At 52.7% G+C, this 22,604-nt stretch overlaps 1 protein-coding gene across 1 annotated transcript; it reads left to right on the top strand.

Moving 5' to 3' along the window:
- The first annotated feature begins 1,380 nt into the window (after positions 1–1,380).
- On the top strand, positions 1,381–22,410 carry Nos3 (nitric oxide synthase 3). The gene is made up of 26 exons (XM_005087254.4): positions 1,381–1,574; positions 3,687–3,789; positions 4,150–4,298; positions 4,424–4,586; positions 5,697–5,788; positions 5,869–6,010; positions 6,863–7,002; positions 7,115–7,289; positions 8,136–8,237; positions 8,796–8,990; positions 9,101–9,174; positions 9,326–9,470; positions 9,844–9,948; positions 14,667–14,734; positions 15,062–15,178; positions 15,277–15,451; positions 17,282–17,414; positions 17,524–17,602; positions 17,731–17,918; positions 18,391–18,563; positions 18,816–19,026; positions 19,105–19,192; positions 20,435–20,556; positions 21,295–21,443; positions 21,599–21,793; positions 21,887–22,410. The coding sequence occupies exons 1-26, from the start codon at positions 1,411–1,413 to the stop codon at positions 22,046–22,048; spliced, it is 3,609 nt and encodes a 1,202-aa protein (XP_005087311.1). The 5' UTR covers positions 1,381–1,410; the 3' UTR covers positions 22,049–22,410.
- Positions 22,411–22,604: the final 194 nt, after the last annotated feature.

Below are 22,604 nucleotides of genomic sequence, written 5' to 3'. Positions count from 1 at the left end.
CTGCTGAAATGAAATATCCAGGAGTAGGGGCCTGATTCTGTCTCCTGCGTCTCTCCAATGATGCACGTCAGTAGGCACAGGCAGGGACCTCAAGGTCAGGGACCTGAAGGCAAGCTGGGATGAGGAGGGGCTGCCTGCTGACCCGTGCTCCCACCTCCCATCAGCAACCCAGGGAAGCCAGAGAACTAACATCCAGGCACAGGCTTCTCCCTGTTTGTGAGGCCCCTTCCCCCCCCCACATGCCCCACCCCAAATTGGTGGACCCCACCTTCTTAGTGACACCAGAGATCAGCACAGCCCATTCCTTCCTGCTGATCCTGCCAGGCACCCCCCCACCCAGACCCACCCCAATCTTAACCTCCTCTGCTTTCAAGAGTCCAGCCAACACAAATCCCCATGTTTGTTTGTCTGCCTGTCTGCCTCTCCCAGTCCCTGCCTCTCCCTGTCTCTAAGCTTCTGTTTTGTTTCTTTCTCATAGTTTCTTTTTTGGCCTCTGAGTTCTCAAATTCACAAGGCTCCCACTCCTGTGCACCCAAATATCTAGCTCCTGGTTTTCTGTCAGGGCTCAGATAGCACAGAACTACAAACTCCAGCATGCATCTCTACCTAAGGTGCTCAAAAGGTGCTGGTATATGTCTCCCCTGCATTCTAGGAATTGTAGTTTGCCTAGCCTACACTCAGTACCCCCCCCAACTCTTCCCTGTGACCCATCTGCCTCTCCACTGACCTGCTGCCCCAGGGAAACATGCGTCACTTGCTGACAAGATTGGGGGTGGAGGCCCTGGATGGCAGCTTCCTGCCCTTTTGTGTCCCCCATTTGAGTCATGGGGTGTGGGGGTTTCAGGAAATTGAGACAGGAGGGGGAAAGATACCCTAATGCCAGTCACAAGGAAAAAAATGTCACTGCATCCTTGCTGAACCTGTGTCCCCAAGCCCCCAAAGGAAGATGGGATAGAAAGGGTGAGGAGCAAGACAGGATAAACCTAGAGATCCCTGCCACTGACCCAGAGCTCAAAGTGTGTGTGTGTGTGTGTGTGTGTGTGTGTGTGTGTGTGTGTGTGTGTCCTGGCTCAACACCACCAAAGCATCTGTCCTACCCTCTAGTAGCTCCCACCATTTCCCTAAGACCAGCTCCTACACTCAGTCCCTGGCCTCTAATGGACACCTGGGTTCCCACTTATCAGTTCTAGCCCTCGAGGCAGAACCCAGGCATCCGGCCCCCACCCTCTGGGCCATCGGGCATGAAGCCGAGGTTTTAGAGCCTCCCCACCAGCCTTGTTCCTGTCCCATTGTGTACGGGACAGGGGCGGGGCAAGGGCCAGAGAGCCCCCTCCCACCACCCCCTCCCTGCTTCCTAAGGAAAAGGCCAGAGCTCTGCTGAACAGTCAGCAGAATTGAGGTGCAGCTGGCATGGGCAACTTGAAGAGTGTGGGCCAGGAGCCTGGGCCACCCTGTGGCCTTGGGCTTGGGCTGGGCCTAGGGCTATGCGGCAAGCAGGGCCCAGCCTCTCCGGCACCAGAGCCTAGCCAGGCACCAGCGTCCCCAACCCCAGCACAAGTAGCAGCAGACCACAGGTAAGGTCCTTATGGATGAGCAGGTAAGATCTGTGAGTAAAGGGTTGTATGGAGGACCGAAGCCTGGGCCTGGGAGGAACCAGAAGGACCAGGCTACCAGTGCAAAAAGCTGCTAGTGTGGACAGGACAGAAAGAGGCTGGTGGCTGAGGAGGCCAGACAGAACCAGCAGGCAATAGGTAAAAGTGAGAAATAAGGGGTCCTGCTACAGAATTGGGCCAGAGTTTGATTGACAGCTCTACTGTCAAAAGCTGTTTGATCTCAAATAAGTTACTTAACCTCTCTGAGCCTCTGTGGGAATAAAATGTGAGCTTGGCAGTACTTACTAACTCATAGGAAGCCTTCAACAGACAGTAGTGATGGCCTCTTAACTGGATTAGACAGGAGCAGGAGAGGGGCCTTCGAGGAGTGGAGTTTCACAGAGCACAGAACACAGCAGAGTTGGGACCCGAGATACAAACACTTGGGGTCCATCCTCACAGCCCCCCACTACAAACAACCCTGCAGCCTAGCCTTCAAAGGATCTCCTGAGCCTGAGGTCCTTGAAGAGAAGAAAGGCCAAAAACACCCAGTGGGGTGTCGGGCCAAACAGCTCCTGCCAAGCCTGGGGGTCTGGTGCTGTTGCTCAGAGACACCAGGGCCCCAAGTCCCTCCCTTCCTCCTGCGCAGGCAGGCGGTCCTGGGAGGAAATGATAAGGCTTCTGAGGCTTCCCTTCACACGATGGCTGCTGTCAAGAGGTTGTGAGAGAGAGCAAAATCAGAGCACAGACTCCTGTGGTGGCTCCGCTCCACGCAGGCCCCTCAAGCAAGGCCCGTGCCTAGCACATATCCAGTGGCCAAAATACTATGATCCTTAAGACAGGGTAATGTGCAGAACGGAGGCTTAGAAGGCAGCGCCGTGGGGAATGAAGTTGGGAAGTAGACACAGGAGGATCAGGAACCCTAGAACATTCTCAGCTATGGAGTCTGAGGTCAGCCAGGCCTGTCTCACCAGCACCACACACACATGCTCACACACACAACACACACATGCACTCACACACGTACTCACACACACACAGGCACATACATTCACACACTCACACACGCGTGTGCACACATACAGAGGCACATGCATACACACACAGGCACATGCACTCACACACGTACTCACACACGTACTCACACACGCATTCACACACACACAGGCACATACATTCACACACTCACACACACGCGTGTACGCACATACAGAGGCACATGCATACACACACAGGCACATGCACTCACACACATGCTCACACACTCACACAGGTACATATGCTCACACACGTACTCACACACACACATACACTCACACACACAGGCACACACACATGCACCTACGCTCACACACACACAGGCACACACACATGCACATACGCTCACACACACACATACAGGCATGTGCGCACACACAAGAGGTTATGTCACCCGTAGTTCAGAAGGTGGACATCTATGAACATGACATAGGCACATGCTCTGCTGAGGGCCTCATGCGACATCTCAAGTGGGCGTCTCATGGTGAGCGTCTAGACCAAGAAAGCAGGACAAAGAGCTCTTTTTTTTTTAAGTGACAAAGGTACTCCACTAGAATTCAGTAGTCAGTCAGTGTAGGAGTCTGTACCTCTGTACCTCACCTCACAAATCACTAACTTCTCAACACTGAGTCACTGGGATCCAGACTTCCAACTTGCAAAGCTGGGAAGCACATTCCCACTGAAAGAACTCAGATGTAGAGGAGCCTGAGTAAGTGGTATGCAGGGAGTGAGGCCAGTCTGCACCAGTACTCCAGGCAGGCCTAGGGAGTGGCGGGGACTGAGCCCTGTGACAGCAGACACTGGCTCAGAGCAGAGCTCACACATGCACTCTCAGGCCAAAGACTTCATTGTCTAAGCCTTGCTGCCTTTGTAAGAAGGGGCACTGCCCACCTCCCAAGGCTATTGTGAGAGCTGACAGAAAGTATCAGGAAGCAGTTGGTGAGCAATGACCCTGTGGTGTTATTGATACTGTACAATGCTCCCCTGAGCTACAATGGGGAGGCCTAAAAGACATAAACTTCTCTCCTATGACTCCTGCATCCCTGGTTCCCACAGCCCCCCGCTAACCCGGCCCCCAGAGGGACCCAAGTTTCCCCGAGTGAAGAACTGGGAAGTGGGCAGCATCACGTATGACACCCTCAGTGCCCAGGCTCAGCAGGTAAGGGCAGGCTCTACCCATGCTGCTAGGGCTGGGATAGGGGTTGGTGGAGGCCTGGTCCCAGGTGGGGACCCAAATGAGGAAGTTCCTTGTGTAGACTTGGCCTTGTCTATAAGTGAAAACTGGGAAGGACTAGAGGGGTCAAAGGGCACTGCAAGGATTTCAGCAGCCCTTTGGCCCTGAGCCTCAAGTGCTGCCCTAAGCCCATCGTCCTGTTTCCAGTCTTAGCACTGATCTAGGCCCATGCTTTCCCAAACCTCCCTCCCTCTGCTCGGTATCTACCTCAGCCCTTGCCAGTCACAGCTCATCCCACTCCCTGACCTGATCCTGGCCTCTGTATTCTCTGTTCCTCTGTCCCAGGATGGGCCCTGTACCCCAAGACGCTGCTTGGGATCACTGGTATTTCCAAGGAAGTTACAGAACCGGCCTACCCAGGACCCTTCACCCACTGAGCAGCTCCTGGGTCAGGCCCGGGACTTCATCAATCAGTACTACAACTCCATCAAAAGGTGGGCCTCCCCTGCACTGGAGCACCCCACCACTGAGAGGAGAAGCACCTGATCACCCTCACAGCTCATTCCCCGTCCCTCCCACTGCCCTGACACCAAAGCTTGTGGCCCTCTCCTCTCCCCAGGAGTGGCTCCCAGGCTCACGAACAGCGGCTCCAGGAGGTGGAGGCTGAGGTGGCAGCCACAGGCACCTACCAGCTCCGGGAGAGCGAGCTAGTGTTTGGGGCCAAGCAGGCCTGGCGCAATGCCCCCCGATGCGTGGGTCGGATCCAGTGGGGAAAGCTGCAGGTACAACTAGCTGGCACATGTCCAGGATGGGTGCTGGGGACTGAAAGGAGAGGAGAGATGCTGGAAGCTCCCGAGGTTTCCCTGAGGGGTGGGTGCGAGGCCGTGGAAGGATCCCAGACCATTGCCTTTTGAGACAAAAGCTAAGGGGATCAGCTCCCTACTGGATAGTCCTCAGCCTGCTGACTAACACTTGGTGATGAAGCCCACAGTCCTTGGCTAAAGCAAGGCACAATATTGAGGCTCAGAGTACATGAGGACAGTTGTTAGAGAAATAGAAATGTTTCTGGAAAAGCTAGCCTGCTCCTCCTTCATACCACCTCCCCCCCTGTAGTCCCACACCACAGAACTAGCCTGGGTTACTGGAACACCTCAGCACTAAGAGAAGCCAGGGCCCTACAGGGGAACTGAATCCATGACCTTGGCCCCCTACGCTGTAAGCGGCTGCTAAAGAACGTGAAAGAAAGTCACATACATGCTCAGTGACGCCAAAGGCGTCTCCAATAAAATAAGAACAATCTGCCTATGACTTGCCCAACCCTTTAATTGGGTCAAAGCATTAGTTCAACTTTGAACCCATCAGGCTTCCATAATAGGCTCCACTCCCTGCGGGGTCCCTCCCTTAGGCTACTACCACCCTCTACCCTGTGACAAGTTTCCTCCCTCAGGCAGGTTAGACTTCCCAGCCTTCTCCTAGAATCAGGATGCCACTGACAGGGTCCCTAGGACCTCTTCCCCTCCCTGATTACTCAAGGGAGCTGGATGACCTTTCTTGGCATGAACAGTCTGGCCAATGAGCAACTCGATACCAACACCCCTAGGTGGGTTCCCTACCAATTAGGAACCTTCCGCAGGCATCCAAGAGGCAGTGAGCAAGTGCCCCTCTGTGCTGGTTTTCAAGTCTGCCTGAGGGGAATGGAGAAATGTGCCCTGGGAAAATCAGGCTGTGCTGGGCAGGAGGGGCTGTCAGGCAGAGGAGAGTCGGTAGGACAGTGGGTAGCTCCTCCAGACCCCACCTCCTTCCCAGCAAGCCCCATGCCAGCATTCCTCAGAAGCTGGCACTCAAAACTTCACCTGTCTCCTACATCTTTGGCCCGTCCCCTCTGGGCCCAGGTATTTGATGCCCGGGATTGCAGGACCGCACAGGAAATGTTCACCTATATCTGCAACCATATTAAGTATGCAACAAACCGAGGCAATCTTCGGTGAGTGACCCCACCCCAGGCCCAAGCCCACCCCAGGCAGCAGTAAAGGGGCTCTAACCAGATTCATTCCCCCATGTCAGCTCAGCCATCACAGTGTTCCCTCAGCGCTGCCCTGGCAGGGGAGACTTCCGGATCTGGAACAGCCAGCTGGTGCGCTACGCAGGCTACAGGCAGCAGGACGGCTCTGTGCGGGGGGACCCCGCCAATGTGGAGGTCACTGAGGTGGGCACTGCTTTGCTTTCATTGCTGTGATAAAACACTGACCAGAAGTAGTTTGGAGAGGAAAGGGTTTCTTTTGTCTTACAATTCATAGGTCACTCGCCATTACTGAAGGAAGCCAGGGCAGGAACTCAAGACAGGAACCTGGGGGCAGGTACCTGGAAAGACCATGGAGGAATGCTGTTAACTGGCTTGCCCGGCTACCTTCCATATATACTCAGACCTAGTTACCGAGAGATGGCACTGGCCACAGGGGGTTGGGCCCCCCATATCAATCAGCAATCAGAAAAGTCCCCTAGACATGGCCACAAGCTAACCTGGTGATGGAGGCCATTCCTCAGTTGAAGTTCCCTCTTCCCAGGCACGTCAAGTTGACAACCAAGAGTAGCCATCACAAGTGGGCACCAAGGCTTGCAAGAGTAGGGAAGCCAGGGAATGCTGCATGGATGCAGAGAAGAGGAAACCTGGGCATGGTGGTGCATCCCTATAATTCTTTTTTTGTTTGTTTGTTTTGTTTTGTTTTTCAAGACAGGGTTTCTCTGTATTGTTTTGGAGGCTGTCCTGGAACTCACTCGGTAGACCAGGCTGGCCTTGAACTCACAGAGATCCGCCTGCCTCTGCCTCCCGAGTGCTGGGATTAAAGGCATGCGCCACCAACGCCCGGCACATCCCTATAATTCTTGACTTGAGAGGTTGAAGCAAGAGGGTCAGGAGTTTAAGGCAAGCCTTGACCACAAAAGAACAGGGTCCTCCCGGGGTATAGAAACCCGGCTACTGAGGAGTCCCTGAGGTAAAGAAGGGGGAGTGGCTAATGGTGAGGGTTCCCTGGAACTCACCTCTGCGGGCTTCCCACAGCTCTGTATCCAACATGGCTGGGCCCCCGGAAATGGCCGTTTTGATGTGCTACCCCTGCTACTCCAGGCTCCTGATGAGCCCCCAGAACTCTTCACTCTGCCTCCAGAGCTGGTCCTCGAGGTGCCTCTGGAACACCCCACGTGAGCAGGAAGGGCCAAGGGTGGGAGCGGGGCTACGCAGCCCTTTGAGGAGGGACTGTGAGGGGTGCCTGGCAACCCTGCACAGAGGCTAACCTGAACCCAATACCCCTAGGCTAGAGTGGTTTGCTGCCCTTGGCCTGCGTTGGTACGCCCTCCCAGCTGTGTCCAACATGCTGCTGGAAATTGGGGGCCTGGAGTTTCCCGCTGCCCCTTTCAGTGGCTGGTACATGAGCTCAGAGATTGGCATGAGGGACCTGTGTGACCCTCACCGCTACAACATTCTTGAGGTGAGGGGATGCTGAGGAAAGGGGACATGAGGCTGTATGCCACCCCTACCCTGACCAGAGTGCTGGCCATGGGAAAATGTGAGCTGAGTCAGGTCCAAGGATGTGCGTGAGCTCTGGAGTCACCAAATCCGGGAAGAAAGAACACTGTAAGTGAGGGAATGTGTGTGTGTGTGTGTGTGTGTGTGTGTGTGTGTGTGTGTGTGTGTACTCATGGTACTCTTCCTGCCTCAGCATCCCCAGAACTGGAAATATAGACTTGACCACCATGCATGACTCAAAGGGGACCTTGTCTCAGAAAAGGTTTATACCCATTTCAGAGATGAGAAATGAAGGGCCAGGACTGAGAAGGGACTTGCCCTCTCTGCTCCATCTTTGTGGGCAAAACACTGACTCAATCCAATATTCCTCTCACCTCCCCTCCTCTCCCCCTCCTCCTCTCCCCCTCCTCCTCTCCCCCTCCTCCTCTCCCCCTCCTCTCTCTCCTCCTTTCCCCCTCCTCCCCTCCCCTCCTCCTCTCCCCCTCTTCCCCTTCACTCCCTTCTCTCCCCTTCTCCCCTTCCCTCCTCCTCTCCCCCTTCCTCTCCCCCATCCTCCTCTCCTCTCCTCCCCCCCCTCCTCCTCTCCCCTCCTCCTCTCCCCCCTCCTCCCCTTCCCTTCTCCCCTCCCCCTCCTCTCCCCATCCTCCTCTCCCTTCCTCCCCTCCCCTCCTCCTCTCCCCACTCCTCCTCTTCCCCTCCTCCTCTCCCCCCTCTTCTCCTCCCCTCCTCCTCTCTCTCCTCCTCCTCTCCCCCCTCCTCCTCTCCCCCTCCTCCTGTCTACCCACTCTTACTGTTCAACTTGTCCCAGGATGTGGCTGTCTGCATGGATCTGGACACCAGGACAACCTCGTCACTGTGGAAAGACAAGGCAGCAGTGGAAATCAACGTGGCTGTACTGCACAGTTACCAGGTACACGGCAGTGGTGAGGGAGGACACGGAAACTGAGCGGGGTGGAGATGTGCCGTAGCCTGTATATCATGGAGCACACTGTACCTGCAGCTTGGGATACACAGGGACTAACTAGTCTGAGTCACCTAAGTGCCTGCCAGGGGTCTTGCTTGGTAACCGGTCCCAGGGCATACTGTGGGGCCCACTGGCATCTAGAATCTCTAATACTAGGGTAGAAAACATGCTGGTATTCGAAGTGTCCTAATACAATGGGGGTGGGGTAAGGAAACCAGTGCCTGGTGAATACCTCTGTAGAGTCTGAAAGGGTTAAGAAAGGACCTGAGGGTGATGCAGCGGTAGAGTGTGAGTCCCCAGCACTGGTGGCAAGGCACATGACACTGGAAATCAGAACTGCTCTCACTGCAATGGAGCATGACTGCAATCTGCAGGAGATTTGTAAAATGCCATTCGCAGCGACCCAAGACAGAACAGGCTGGGTTGACAGTGATAGAGAAAGAAAGAAAAGGTGGAACCTTCAGGGCGTTTCTGAGCCCAGCCTCTTCCTACCCCCCACATCAGCTGGCCAAAGTGACCATTGTGGACCACCATGCTGCCACAGCCTCCTTCATGAAGCACTTGGAGAATGAACAGAAGGCCAGAGGGGGCTGTCCCGCTGATTGGGCCTGGATCGTGCCCCCCATCTCAGGCAGCCTCACTCCTGTCTTCCATCAAGAGATGGTCAACTATTCCCTGTCCCCTGCCTTCCGCTACCAGGTACCCAACCTGACTGGCTCCTGCCTACCTGGCACAGTTCTGGCAGCCCCCAGAACCTACTAACTCTTGTCTTCTATGATCTCCCTCCCCACCCAATCCCTCTTTTGCAGCCCGACCCCTGGAAGGGAAGTGCAGCAAAGGGCGCGGGTATCACCAGGAAGAAGACCTTTAAGGAAGTGGCCAAGTGGGTACCCTGGGACTTCATCCCTTCCCCACACTTTCGGGGAACAGGCCCAGCAGTGGTACCCCAGACTGCTGTGATAAGGTCTGGACCCCCACCTGGGAGGTCTGGCCTCTGTACACATAGGATGCCCTCACCCCTCCCTTGCCTGCAGCGCAGTGAAGATCTCTGCCTCGCTCATGGGCACTGTGATGGCCAAGCGTGTGAAGGCAACTATCCTGTACGGCTCGGAGACTGGCCGGGCCCAGAGCTACGCACAGCAGCTAGGGAGACTCTTCAGGAAGGCGTTTGATCCCCGGGTAAGACTGAGGCCTGAGAGCAGGGGATGGAAAGGGGAGTCTGTCTACCATTGAGAGGTGCCTAGAGGACAAGAGGGTTAAAAGTAAGGGTTCATGTCAAGTACAGCATGGGGGTGCATCCCTGCAACCCTAGCATTTGGGAGATATAGTCAAGAGGATCAAGGGTTCAAGGTCATCCTTGACTACATAATGAGCTCAAGGCTAACCTGGACTACATGACACCTCGACTCAAAAAATGAAAGTCTGGCTTCACAAAGAAAGCTAAAATCTACAAGGATTCAGGATTCAGTCAGGCCTTGCTTTCCTAAGGCAGATGAAGTGAGGACAGGGCAACAAGAAGACAGGTCCCAAGTCCATCTTCTCCTCACCACAGGTCCTGTGCATGGATGAGTATGATGTGGTGTCCCTGGAGCATGAGGCACTGGTGTTGGTGGTGACCAGCACATTTGGGAATGGGGATCCCCCGGAGAATGGAGAGGTAAGGCTTTCAGGATGGAGAGAATGGGAAAAGACTGGAAACGCGCACGCGCGCGCACACACACACACACACACACACACACACACACACCTACCAGGATGAGAAATGAATATGCTGAGGTAGCCCCACCTCCTGGTGGGAATGTGAACTGGCTGCTGGACCCTTAACTCCTGTGTCCCCAGCCATCTGGATTATCAGTGCAGCTCTATCATATGGGGAGGGCACTTCCTGGCTGACCAGAGCGCCTCCAGGTCTTGACAAATGAGAAAAACAGGATTCCCTGCTCACTTCAGTATTTTAACTTTCCCTTTTCTTTTTCTGAAAAGAAACATGCACACTCTCTGGGTGTCAGCAAAGATTAAATAGCTTCACTTGCTCAACATGTCTTAAACAAACTCCAAGGCCATCCGATGCCTTATGGATAACCATTATCTTCCCGTGGTGTTTGACACATTTCCACCTGCTCATCTGTTCCAGCTTCAGATGTCAGATCCCTTAGGGGTGCTGAGCCCCTCCTCTAGAATCTAAAGTTAAATGCCCCACAGCAAGCTTGGATTCTCACAAAAGCCCTTTCCTTAATTGTGATGTGTGTTTAAAACCAACAAAACACCATGAGTCATGTGTGGTATCGTATGTAATGTTAGCACTTGAAAGGTACAGGCAGGAGGATCCAAAGGTCCAGGTTATCTACAGCTAAACTGAGTTTAAGGCTAGTCTGGGCTACAGGAGACCCCAAACAGGAATGTCTTTAACCCCAGTACTAGGGAGGCAGAGGCAGGTGGAGTATAAGGAGGCCCTCTGTCAACAACAAACAAACAAACAAACAAACACTGGGCCAGGTGAGAGGAGATGGATGTCCCAGCAGGTAAAGGCACCGGCTGCCATGCCTGAGGCCCTGAGTTCTGTCCTCAGGACTTAGATAATAAGACAGAACCAACTCCTGCAAATTGTCTTCTGACCTCTACACAGGCATCACACACATGTGCTTGCACATAAGTTAAAAGCAATACAAATTTTATGCCGGGCGTTGGTGGTACACGCCTTTAATCCCAGCACTTGGGAGGCAGAGGCAGGCGGATCTCTGTGTGAGTTCGAGGCCAGCCTGGTCTACCGAGTGAGTTCCAGGACAGCCTCCAAAGCCACAGAGAAACCCTGTCTCGAAAAAAAAAAAAAGCAATACAAATTTTAAAACAAATAGACCCAAACACCTGTCTCAGCATCTACTCAGTGTCTGGAGGGACCACCCCCCATCGTGTCATGCAGAGGGCATCACACAGCGAAGACAGTGAGAACACTCCAGAGAAGGCCACTTTTGTAGCAGGGCTTCCCAGCACAGTCACCCACCCATAATCCATGAGCAGATGAAAAGACCCATGAAGGCAGAGCCCTCTCAACACCCTCTACAAGTCTGACCTCCAAATGTCATTAACAAGATTGGAGGGACAAACACCAAGCCATAAGTGGCATCGAAATTTAGCTTTTTAGCATAAATGTGGTGTGTGTGACCCACAGTCCTAATAAGACACAGAGTTTTTGTCAGCCTGAAAAGCCTCATCTGTTTCTCCGAATTGGTCTTCTGTCACAAGGCAGATAGACAGACAGATTTCGGAAGAACAAGTGCCACAGCTTCGGTCACTCTGCCTGTTTTAGAGGTTTGTTGCTGTCCATGGATCAGTACTTTCTTCCCTCGCTGAATGGTGTTCACTGTGTGAACAGTCCCTGCTTGTTTATCCATTCTTCTGTTGATAGACACTTGGACGGCTTCCAGTTTGGATTATTATGAATAAAACTGTTAAGAACATTCTTGTAGCAGGCTTTTGTGGGCTTATGTTTTTGTTTCTCTTGGATAAATACCCAGGAGTGGAATTATTGGGTCATAGGGAAGATGTAAGTTTAAATTGTTTTTTGCTTTCTTTTCTTTTCTTTTTTGTTTTTTTAAACTGTCAAATGGCCAAATTGAGCCACACTTTTGAGATGTGAGCATTTCAATTTCACCCCCAATTTTTAAAGGAAGAAATTCAGGAACATATCTCACAGAAAACAGAGTATATACACCAAAGATATGAACAAGAATATTTATAGCAGCATTGCTCATAACACCCACACTGGAAACATTCAAGTGTCAATCAACAATAGGTTGGATAAACAATGATAAACTCACATGCAATACAGCAGTGTGAACAAATTACAACACAAAATACAGATGAAACATTAACAGGCAGTGAATACACGTGGTAAAATCTACTTTGAAGTTCAAAACCAGGCAACTGTACTCCAGAAGCTTGCTCAATCAGAAGAATAGTGTGAGGCACAAAGGTGACTTCAGGATGCTGACAATATTTCATAAAGGATGCTGATCACATACATGTCTGGTTTGTGGAAACTTACACGACTGTATAGTTACTCTAAGTCATTCACAAACTGAACTCAGGGTTGGGGACATAGGACAATTGGTAGGGTGCTTGGCTAGCATATTCAAGGCCATGGGTTTGAACTCTGGCACTGCATTCATCAGGTGTAGTGGCACATTTGTAATCTCAGCACTCAGGAGTTGGAGGCAGGAGGATTAAAAGTTCAAAATCATCTATGGCTATATAGCAAATTAGAATCCAGCCTGGGCTAATCCCACAGAAATACCACGCAGCTGATCCATAGTTAGAAGCTGTGTTTTGTGTGATTTCTAGCTTGTTTCCATGGTGGCGCCGAAATGTAAGGCAGCCTTCTCAGGTGACCCACTTAAATAAGGCCCTGGATCAGGGCTGGTTGCAGTGCATGACCAGCTGTGAACAAGAATGGGCTGCCTTCCGCCTGCCACTCAAGTAGGACTCGACCACCCCACCAGAAACTGACGATCAGTGTGTACATATGTGCACACGGTGACAGGCATGTGGAGGTCAGAGGACCTTGTGGAGTTGGTCCTCTCCTCCCACTTTTCGGTGGGCTCCACCCATGAATCTCAAGTCCCCACTCCTGTGCAGCAAGCATCTTAACCTGGTGAGGCCTCTCACCAGCCACTCGCAGTACTTTGTTGTTTGAGATAGGGTCTCACTACGTAGACCAGACTGGCACCAACTAATACAGATCTACCTGCTGGAATTAGAAGCATGTACCACTCCACCTGGCATGCCCATCCAGTTTTTAAGCCCTTTATTCAGCCACCCCACCTCTACAGCCCACCTGACTGAGCCATACAAGGATGCAGGGTATGTGTGTGAGGATGCTGGAGAAGTACCCATAGACTACCCAGTGTCGTTCAGTCACAGGGAAGTCATACGCTACCACACAGGCAAATACGGGAGTAGGATGTAGCCACCACAAAGAAGAGGTCAAGGGGCTGGAGAGATGTCTAAGCAGCTGAGAGCACCAACTGCTCTTCCAGAGGACTTGGGTTTGATTACCAGAACCACATGGTAGCTCACATCCATCTGTAACTCCAGTTCCAGGGGATCTGATGCCCTCTTCTGGCCTCCATGCGTACCAGGCATGTACATGATACACAAACATACATTCAGGCAAAACACTCATATGCATAAAATAAAATAAATAAATCTCAGAAAAGAGAATGAGGCCAAGCTTAAGGTGTTGGCTTAGAAGGATGTCCACAATAGGTCTCTGATAAAATAAGTAAGAATTACATGGTTCCATTAAAAAACAAACTATATGCACCCATGTAAGTACCAACAGTCCCCAATTTAGTGTGTGTTTCAATTGTGACTTTTTACTTTATGACAATGGGAAAGCAATATGAGTCCATTAGAAACTATTTTGCTGGGTGGTGGTGGTGGGTGATGTGATGGTGGTGGTGGCACACGCCTTTAATCCCAGCACCAGGGGGCAGAGGTGGGCGGATCTCTGAGAGTTTGAACAGAGCCTGGTCTACACAGATGGTTCCAGGACAGCCAGGACTATCCAGAGAAACCCTGTCATGGAAGGGAGGGAGAGAGGGAGGGAGGGGGGAGGGTGGGAGGGAGAGAGAGAGAGAGAGAGAGAGAGAGAGAGAGAGAGAGAGAGAGAGAGAAGAAGAGAAGCAAGAAAGAAAATGTATTTCAAATCCTGAACTTGGATCTGTGCCCAGACAAGAGACTTGGAATGGGATCCTGTGTCTGGGTTGCTGGGCAGCTCCCGGTTAGCCAATCAATTGCAAGGGAAACAACCAACAGGCTAATATGCTTTCTTGATGAGTTTAGATGTGTGGGAGAGATGGGTGAAGGGCGTGCTGCATGCTCTGTTAAAACCTTCTAGCCTACAGTGGATGTGCTGGGATGGACCCCACTGTGAGTCAAAGCGTGCACATTTAATGATACAGGGCTAGGAAGCTTCCACTTGTCATAGCACACAACACTTAAGGGAGAATAAGGTTAGGCTTTCTCCTTTACTTTATACACCTCTAATAGTGCAGTTTTTATTTTTTATTTTTTTTATTTTTTTATTTTTTTATTTTTTGGTTTTACGAGACAGGGTTTCTCTGTATTGTTTTGGAGGCTGTCGGTCCAGCCTGGCCTCGAACTCACAGAGATCCGGCAGCCTCTGCCTCCTGAGTGCTGGGATTAAAGGTGTGGGCCACCACCGCCTGGCAATAGTGCAGTTTTTTAAAGTCAACATTTTGACTTTTCAAGATGGAAGTTACTAATAAAGAAGAACAAGGGCCAGCAGCCTGGTGTTAAGTTCCTATGTAGTATAAAATCAAACTAACTGTGATGCAAACACTTCCCATGCAGAGCTTCGCAGCAGCACTGATGGAGATGTCAGGCCCCTACAACAGCTCCCCTCGGCCTGAGCAGCACAAGTGAGTGCACGTGGGAAGATGGGACGAGAGACATTGGGGACACTAAAGGAGAGGTCTCAGGAGCCTTACCCTGGCCCCTCAAGTCTTTCCCAACAAACTGGGGAACAGACACCAGTCCAGCGCGAAGGGCCCTCCCTCACAAGAGACCTGATCACTTCCAGGCCTGTGACCCTCTCCTACAATCCTGAGGTCTCTTCCAGAAGGAGAGGCACAGCAGAGCCCTCCACCACTACCTCCAGGAGTAGGAATCCCGAAACTATACCCTGGTTGGGACTGGGCCGTATTTCCAGTTCCTTGTGACACCCTGTCTTTATCCTCTCTTACCAGGAGTTACAAAATCCGATTCAACAGTGTCTCCTGCTCAGATCCACTGGTATCCTCTTGGCGGCGCAAGAGGAAGGAGTCTAGTAACACAGACAGCGCAGGGGCCCTGGGCACCCTCAGGTTGGGGGTCCTCACTAAAGAGGGTGAATGGGAGAGCGAGGCCACCGGGTAGGCACGGGCTGGCATGCGGGCTTCTACAGCAGTTCCCTGCGCCGCAGGTTCTGTGTGTTCGGGCTGGGCTCCCGAGCATACCCCCACTTCTGCGCGTTTGCTCGAGCAGTGGACACAAGGCTGGAGGAGCTGGGTGGGGAACGGCTACTACAGCTGGGTCAGGGCGACGAGCTCTGCGGCCAGGAGGAGGCTTTCCGAGGCTGGGCCCAGGCAGCCTTCCAGGTGAGCTCCCCGGTGCCCTATATCTGACCCTGGTCAGCCCGGTGTCTAACTCTGACTGACCCGAGACACCTCCAACAGGTTTTTGTAGTTTAAACCTGAAACACTGAGTTCCTAACCTGGCTCTCCGGCCCTGTCTTGTTCCTTTCCAAATTTGCCTTCATTTTGCCACTCCAAGGCCAGCCCTTCTGGGATCTGCCCCAAACAGTGGAAAATAGTCCTACCAATAGGGATGCCACACCAAGCTGGAAACACAACAAACAGGGATAGGCAGGGCCTACAGAGGGGTCCTTCAGAGAGCCGTAAGCTGGCCTCACGAGCGAGTACGCAAAGGAAGAAGTTCAGGGTCCCAGGACCCCTACTCAAGGCAGGCAAGTCGGAAGAAGAAAGTCGGCTCCCCGAGGGTCAGTCGGAGGTCAGGGCTGAAGCGAGGTCAGAGCTGAAGCTAGGCCAGTAGGAACTCCAGGAAGCTGGCCTGGAGGGCTGGTTCTGGACACAGAAGTATCCCAGGGAACTTCCTCAGAGCATCTTTCTCACACTGATACTTCTCACTCAGTGAGGGAGTCCCCACATCTGCCCATCCATTTGGGACTCAGTTTTAGCTACTCTGAACCCAAAGCAAGAGGGAGGCCTTCTTTGGAGGTGCGGGAATCAAAGGGTTTGCTTGGAAAGAGAAGGTCAAAAATGAGAAAGAGAAATAGAAAATATGACCCAGAGAATACAGACAAAGAAAGTTGCTGGAAGTTTCTAAGCAGGGTGACCCCACAACATGAAGTTTTATAATTGTAGTGAAACAGATAAATTAAAGCATCAGAGGAGCAGAGAGACGGGCTCACCGGGACAGTAACAGTGGGGATCGGAAGGAAGGGAGAGGGCCAGGGGAGGAAGGAAGAGATACAAGGCTGTACAGACTAGAAAAGAAACGGTAACAGCCTGGAGAGTGGACCCAGCCCATCACTGGGAGCGCTGGATCTCAAAGTTGGAATAGCAAGCTGCTAGTCTACTTATCCCAGACCAGAAGCAGACAGAACAGGCTCCCTACACCTCCTACAACAAGACAGTGCCGGCCATCAGCACACACTGTGCTAAGCTTTGCTCAAGCGGCAAAGTGCTTACCCAGCATGCACTAAACTCTAAACCAAGTATGTCGGCATGCTCCTATAAGCCCAGCACTTGAGAAGTGGAGGCAAGAGGGTCAGACGTTCAAGGCCACCTTTGTACATAGCAAGTTAGAAGCCAGCCTGGCCTACAAGAGGCCCTGCCTTGCCTTTAATCCCAGAACTCAGGAGGCAGGGCCAGGCAGATCTCTGAGTTCGAGGCCAGCCTGGCCTACAAAGCAAGTTCCAGGGCAGCCTCCAAAGCTACGGAGAAACTCTGTCTCAAAAAAGAAAAAGAAAGAAAGGAAAAGAAAAGAAAGAACAAAAGAAAGAAAAAAGAAAAGAAAACAGCCTCTAAAAATGAAAGCACATTATTTAATCTTTTCTGGAACCTAATGAGGGGGTCAAGATGAGAAACTGGGACATGGAAGATGTTAGGTACCAAGATTATCCAAACTCAGGTCTGAGTTCATAGCTGCCTTCACGGAGCTACTTACTATAGTCCTCATCAGACAAGCAGGTGTGACAAGTCAGGCTGATGGTGGCCAAGAGAGCCTCAGTCTCTTACAACTTCACCCTTCCTCTCATCAATGTGGATGCTGACCCCACAGCTAGGAACTCGGCTGCCCTGGATGAGACGAAAGAAGACCCAGCCCTACCTCCCTTGATACACCCCTCCCCCACTGAGGCTCCCTGTTGGCAAGCACCCTTAGGTCTTCACCTACTCATCCCTCAGGCTGCTTGTGAGACCTTCTGTGTGGGAGAAGATGCCAAGGCTGCTGCCCGAGACATCTTCAGCCCCAAACGCAGCTGGAAGCGCCAGAGGTACCGACTGAGTACCCAGGCTGAGAGCCTGCAGTTACTACCAGGTACAACCCTGACCTCACCTGACCTTGCTGAGTCGGGGGTCCTAGGATTCTCCCTCTCAGGCCAGGACCCACTCACTTGCTCAGGTCCCTTTACCCTGTTGCTCCCCAGGGCTGACCAATGTGCATAGGCGGAAGATGTTCCAAGCTACGATCCTCTCTGTGGAAAACCTACAGAGCAGCAAATCCACGTGAGGAATACGGCTCACCGCACTCTCCTCACTGCTGGGGTCCCTTCCCACTCAGACATGCCTCCCACATTCAGCCTTCCTCCTTGCTATTCTCTGACCTCAGTAACTGCCTCCCTTCGTACCCGTAGCCGAGCCACAATCCTGGTGCGTCTGGACACTGGAGGCCAAGAGGGACTGCAGTACCAGCCAGGGGACCACATAGGTGTGTGCCCACCCAACCGACCTGGCCTCGTGGAGGCACTGCTAAGCAGAGTGGAGGACCCTCCGCCATCCACAGAGCCTGTGGCTGTGGAGCAGCTGGAGAAGGGCAGCCCTGGTGAGATTGCGGGCCGGGGTGGGAGAGGAAGAGCCCACTGCATCCCCGGGCACAGGATGCTGTGGTACTCAGCACTGACAGGGTTACCACCCTGCTTCAGACCTAGGTACTACCTAGACCTAACTGCCACTCCAGCCAGGATGGCCTCGTTGCATGTGGCCCTTCCCCGAGTCCACCAAGCACCCTGTAAGCCTCTTCCCGCAACCACCACCTCCCCACAGTCGAAAACTTCTCAGTAGTTGACCTATCTCCTTCCCAAATAAGATAACTTGATGTCGCTAGGGGCAGAGGAGATCGCACCAACCCAGTTCAGCCAGGGTCTCCCTAAACATACCAGGGCTGCACAGACAAGCATATGCCACCATTCAAGGACAAGCTTTCCATCCCCAAAAAGTGAACAAAGTGAACTTCAGCTCAGACCACCCAGCCTCAGTGGTCCCCTCCCTCAGAGCTCCCTGTGAATCATTCCCAGGTGGCCCTCCCCCCGGCTGGGTACGGGACCCCCGGCTGCCCCCATGTACGCTGCGCCAGGCTCTCACCTTCTTCCTGGACATCACTTCCCCGCCAAGCCCTCGCCTCCTGAGACTGCTCAGCACTCTGGCAGAAGAGTCCAGTGAACAGCAGGAGCTAGAGGCCCTCAGCCAGGTGGGGCCATGCTATGGGGAACACGGGCTAGACTAGAGGATAAGTTGGGGGACATTCGGTGACAGGAAGTTCCCCATACATGCCAGGTCCTCTGGACTTGTTTCTCCTGGCCAACACACACTGCTGCTCTGGGTCTTCTAGAGGGGTGTGTTGGCCTGAACTGAGCATGGGTGAATGCTAACAAGGCTCAGCTGGATAAAGGTCACTATGGGAAGGACTGTGGGGCCCTCAGCTCGGCGCATCTGCCCCCAGGACCCCCGGCGCTATGAAGAGTGGAAGTGGTTCCGCTGCCCCACACTGCTGGAGGTTCTGGAACAGTTCCCGTCAGTGGCACTGCCTGCCCCTCTGATCCTCACTCAGTTGCCCCTGCTCCAGCCCCGGTACTACTCTGTCAGCTCGGCACCCAGCGCCCACCCGGGAGAGATCCACCTCACCGTAGCTGTGTTGGCGTACAGAACTCAGGGTGAGGCTGGGAGCTGGAAGAGCCTGGTCTTGGCACGACTAAGACAGACTCTGAGTGACCTCTCCTCCTGATACCTAGACGGACTGGGCCCTCTGCACTATGGTGTCTGTTCCACCTGGCTGAGCCAACTCAAGGCAGGAGACCTGGTGCCCTGCTTCATCAGGGGGTAAGTGAGGCCTCTGGGGTCAGAAGGGCAACTGGAAGAGATCATCTGTGTCCGGGCAGGGATGAGAAAGTGCTTCATGCAGGGCAGGGACCAGTGAGGAATATGGGGGAGAGGGGCGTGTCACATGGGATTAGTTGGTAATTAGGACCTCAGAAGCACAGAGGGCCTATTAATACATCAAGAACAGGAGTCTCTGGGTCACTTCACAACCATGGCTGAGCTTTGGGCCTCAATAACTAGGTGCAGAGTCCTGCCCCTGAAACCTCAACTACCAGAAACAACATGGATTAGCCAGTGGCCCTGCTGCTTTGTGAAACTGTAGCCTCTGCATGCCTCCTTGTATCCTTGGCTACAGCCTATGTTAAAAGTCTAGACTTCAGGCCAGGTGGTAGTGGCACATGTCTTTAATACCAGTGGAGGCAGAGGCAGAAGGATCTTTGTGAGTTTGAGGCCAGCCTGGTCTACAGAGCAAATTCCAGGCCAGCCAGAGCTACACAGAGAGACCATATCTCAAAAAACAAACAAACAAACAACAAAAGAAGGGTGTCTAGATTTCTGTCAGGCATGGTGGTACACACCTTTAATCCCAGCACTTGGAAGACAGAGGCAAGCAGATTTCTGTGGGTTTGAGGTCAACCTTGTCTACAAAGCAAGCTTCAGACCAGCCAGAACTATATAGTGAGATCCTGCCTAAAAAAAGAAAGAAAAGATCTCTGTGAGTTCGAGGCCAGCCTGGTCTACAAGAGCTAGTTCCAGGACAGCCTCCAAAGCCACAGAGAAACCCTGTCTCGGAAAAGAAAGAAAGAAAGAAAGAAAGAAAGAAAGAAAGAAAGAAAGAAAGAAGGAAGGAAGGAAGGAAGGAAGGAAGGAAGGAAGGAAGGAAGGAAGGAAGGAAAGAAAGAAAGAAAGAAAGAAAGAAAGAAAGAAAGGAAAAGAAAAAAAGCCAACAACTTAATTTGTCATTGGGCCTTAGGCTTTCCTGTCTGTGCAGTCAAAAGTTGCTTGGGGGCTGGAGAGATGGCTCAGAGGTTAAGAGCATTGACTACCCTTCCAGAGGTCCTGAGTTCAATTCCAGTAACCACATGGTGGCTCACAACCATCTGTAAGGAGATCTGGTGCCCTCTTCTGCCTGCAGGGATACATGCAGACAGGACACTGTATACATAATAAATAAATCTTCTACAAAGCTGGATGGTATGTATAAGGTCATAGACGAAGTCTTAATGGACTCTCTCTGGTTAGGGCTCCCTCCTTTCGGCTGCCACCTGATCCCAACTTGCCCTGCATCCTAGTGGGTCCAGGGACTGGCATTGCACCCTTCCGGGGATTCTGGCAGGAGCGATTGCATGACATTGAGACCAAAGGTGAGGCTGGGGTTAAGGGTGTACCTGGAAGTCAGAAGGGAGCTTAGGAGGGAAGGAGTAGGGCCGGAGGAAATGACCACGAGGGAAACTGGGACCACAGGTGAAAGAGACATATTTAATGGGGAGGGAGGAGAAGACAGGACTGGGTCCTGTCTATTTGCCTTCCTGGTGGTCCCTCTGTATGTGACAGATTTTGAAATGGACTGAGCGTAAAGAAGAGGGATAGGGCAGGAATTCAGACAGCAGACAGCTCCAAGTAGATTTGGAGCTACATCAGAACATGTAGCTCACCTAGGAAGACCCACACTAAAAACTGATGAGGCGCTCAGGTCAGGCACAGAGGTATCAATAAAAACAGGTTGTGTGCAGGACAGGCTCCAAAGCTACACAGAGAAAGCTTGTCTCGAAAAACCAAAACAGGTTGTGTGGGAGAGGATGGTTGGAAGGTGCGGGGCCTGGAGTGAGGAAGAGGACCTGGAATGTCACACAGGTCTTGGGCACAGGTCGTGAGTTGATGAGTAGGTTCTTACTCCTGGTTCCGCCGCCTGAATGCTGTTTGCTTCTGTAAATCAGAGGTGTACCAAGGTCTGGGTGAAAGCACCCTGGGGGCTGAACAGTCAAGATAGTGGTTGCTCCAACCTAAAAGGCTGGCTGGCACCCTGGGCAAGAGTGGCCTCGAGGTGCTGTTGCCAGAATTGCTCCAGAGGAAGGGGACCCAGACTGTCTTGTTGCTCACAGGCTTGCAGCCCGCCCCCATGACTTTGGTGTTTGGCTGTCGATGCTCCCAACTCGACCATCTCTACCGGGATGAGGTACTGGATGCCCAGAAGCGCGGGGTGTTCGGACACCTCCTCACCGCCTTTTCCAGGGATCCTGGCAGTCCTAAGGTACCAGGGGGCAGGTGGTAAAGATGGCGTGACCGGGCTTGGCCGTCCCCCAACTCCCCTCCCCGCCCAGTTCCACCCCCAGTCCCAACGCCCCCTCGGATACGCCCCAAGCCTGGGTAGTCTCACAGCAAGGCTGCCTCTCGCCCCGCCCCCAGACCTACGTGCAAGACCTCCTGAGGACAGAGTTGGCCGCGGAGATTCACCGCGTGCTGTGCCTCGAGCAAGGACACATGTTTGTCTGTGGCGATGTCACTATGGCAACCAGCGTCCTGCAGACGGTGCAACGAATTCTGGCGACAGAGGGCGACATGGAGCTGGATGAAGCCGGTGACATGATCGGCGTGCTGCGGGTGCGAAGGGGCGGCCAGTGCCCGGCTAGGGTGTGTCTGCGTTGGCCCCTCCTGTTAGGGTTCCGGTCCACTGAGCTCTTTTCTTCCCCCCAGGATCAGCAACGATACCACGAGGACATTTTCGGACTCACGTTGCGCACCCAGGAGGTGACAAGCCGCATACGCACCCAGAGCTTTTCCTTGCAGGAGCGACAGCTGCGGGGTGCGGTGCCCTGGTCCTTCGACCCGCCCGGCCCAGAAACCCTGGGTTCTTGAAAATCTACTTCCCCTTCCAGTTCTTGGAGAGAGGGATTGCCTCACTCCGTTCAGCTGACCAAAGTAGTCTTCCACTCTCTCTCTCTTGAGAATGCCTACAGCATCAGTCTCGAGACCTGGGCAGGGAGCAGGTTCCGCCTAAATCTTGAAGGTTCCTTTGACTGTGGTGGTGTTGAGGGCATCCTGCTGCCCAATTGGTATGCTTTTGATGGACTGTAGACTCCCTTTATTCCCTCTCTGGAGTATCTTACCTTTAAAGTCTAAGTCACCCAGGTATTTATTGAAGATTTATCATAAAAGATCATGCCAGATGTTGTGAGACGCCCAACCCAAATCTTGTGGATTATAATGATTGGAAAAGAGACAAGTTCCATGATTTAATGTGTACAGATGTGGGGACAGTAATTCTTTGACAGTGAGTCCTAGACACCTCTCTATGTGACCCAGTACTCTGAAAAAAGCTCCCAACCAACCACACACGGGTCTGTGACTGAGTGAACAGGTGCAGCCCTCAGCTTCCAGGAGCGGGGCATGCCAGAAATTTCCATGGCAAGGA

Source organism: Mesocricetus auratus, unplaced genomic scaffold (assembly GCF_017639785.1).
Source record: "Mesocricetus auratus isolate SY011 unplaced genomic scaffold, BCM_Maur_2.0 Super-Scaffold_100676, whole genome shotgun sequence".
In the NCBI taxonomy this organism is placed as follows: domain Eukaryota; kingdom Metazoa; phylum Chordata; class Mammalia; order Rodentia; family Cricetidae; genus Mesocricetus; species Mesocricetus auratus.
Note: the sequence above shows the minus strand (reverse complement) of the source record. Positions and strands in the feature narration are given on the sequence as shown.

Bases quoted from the DNA above. Each gene is read 5' to 3' on its own strand.
- Nos3 (XM_005087254.4), top strand. From the start codon at position 1,411: ATGGGCAACTTGAAGAGTGTGGGCCAGGAGCCTGGGCCACCCTGTGGC. The intron at 7,003-7,114 runs GTGAGCAGGAAG...CAATACCCCTAG, and splicing joins GTGCCTCTGGAACACCCCAC to GCTAGAGTGGTTTGCTGCCC. The intron at 18,564-18,815 runs GTGGGGCCATGC...ATCTGCCCCCAG, and splicing joins AGCTAGAGGCCCTCAGCCAG to GACCCCCGGCGCTATGAAGA.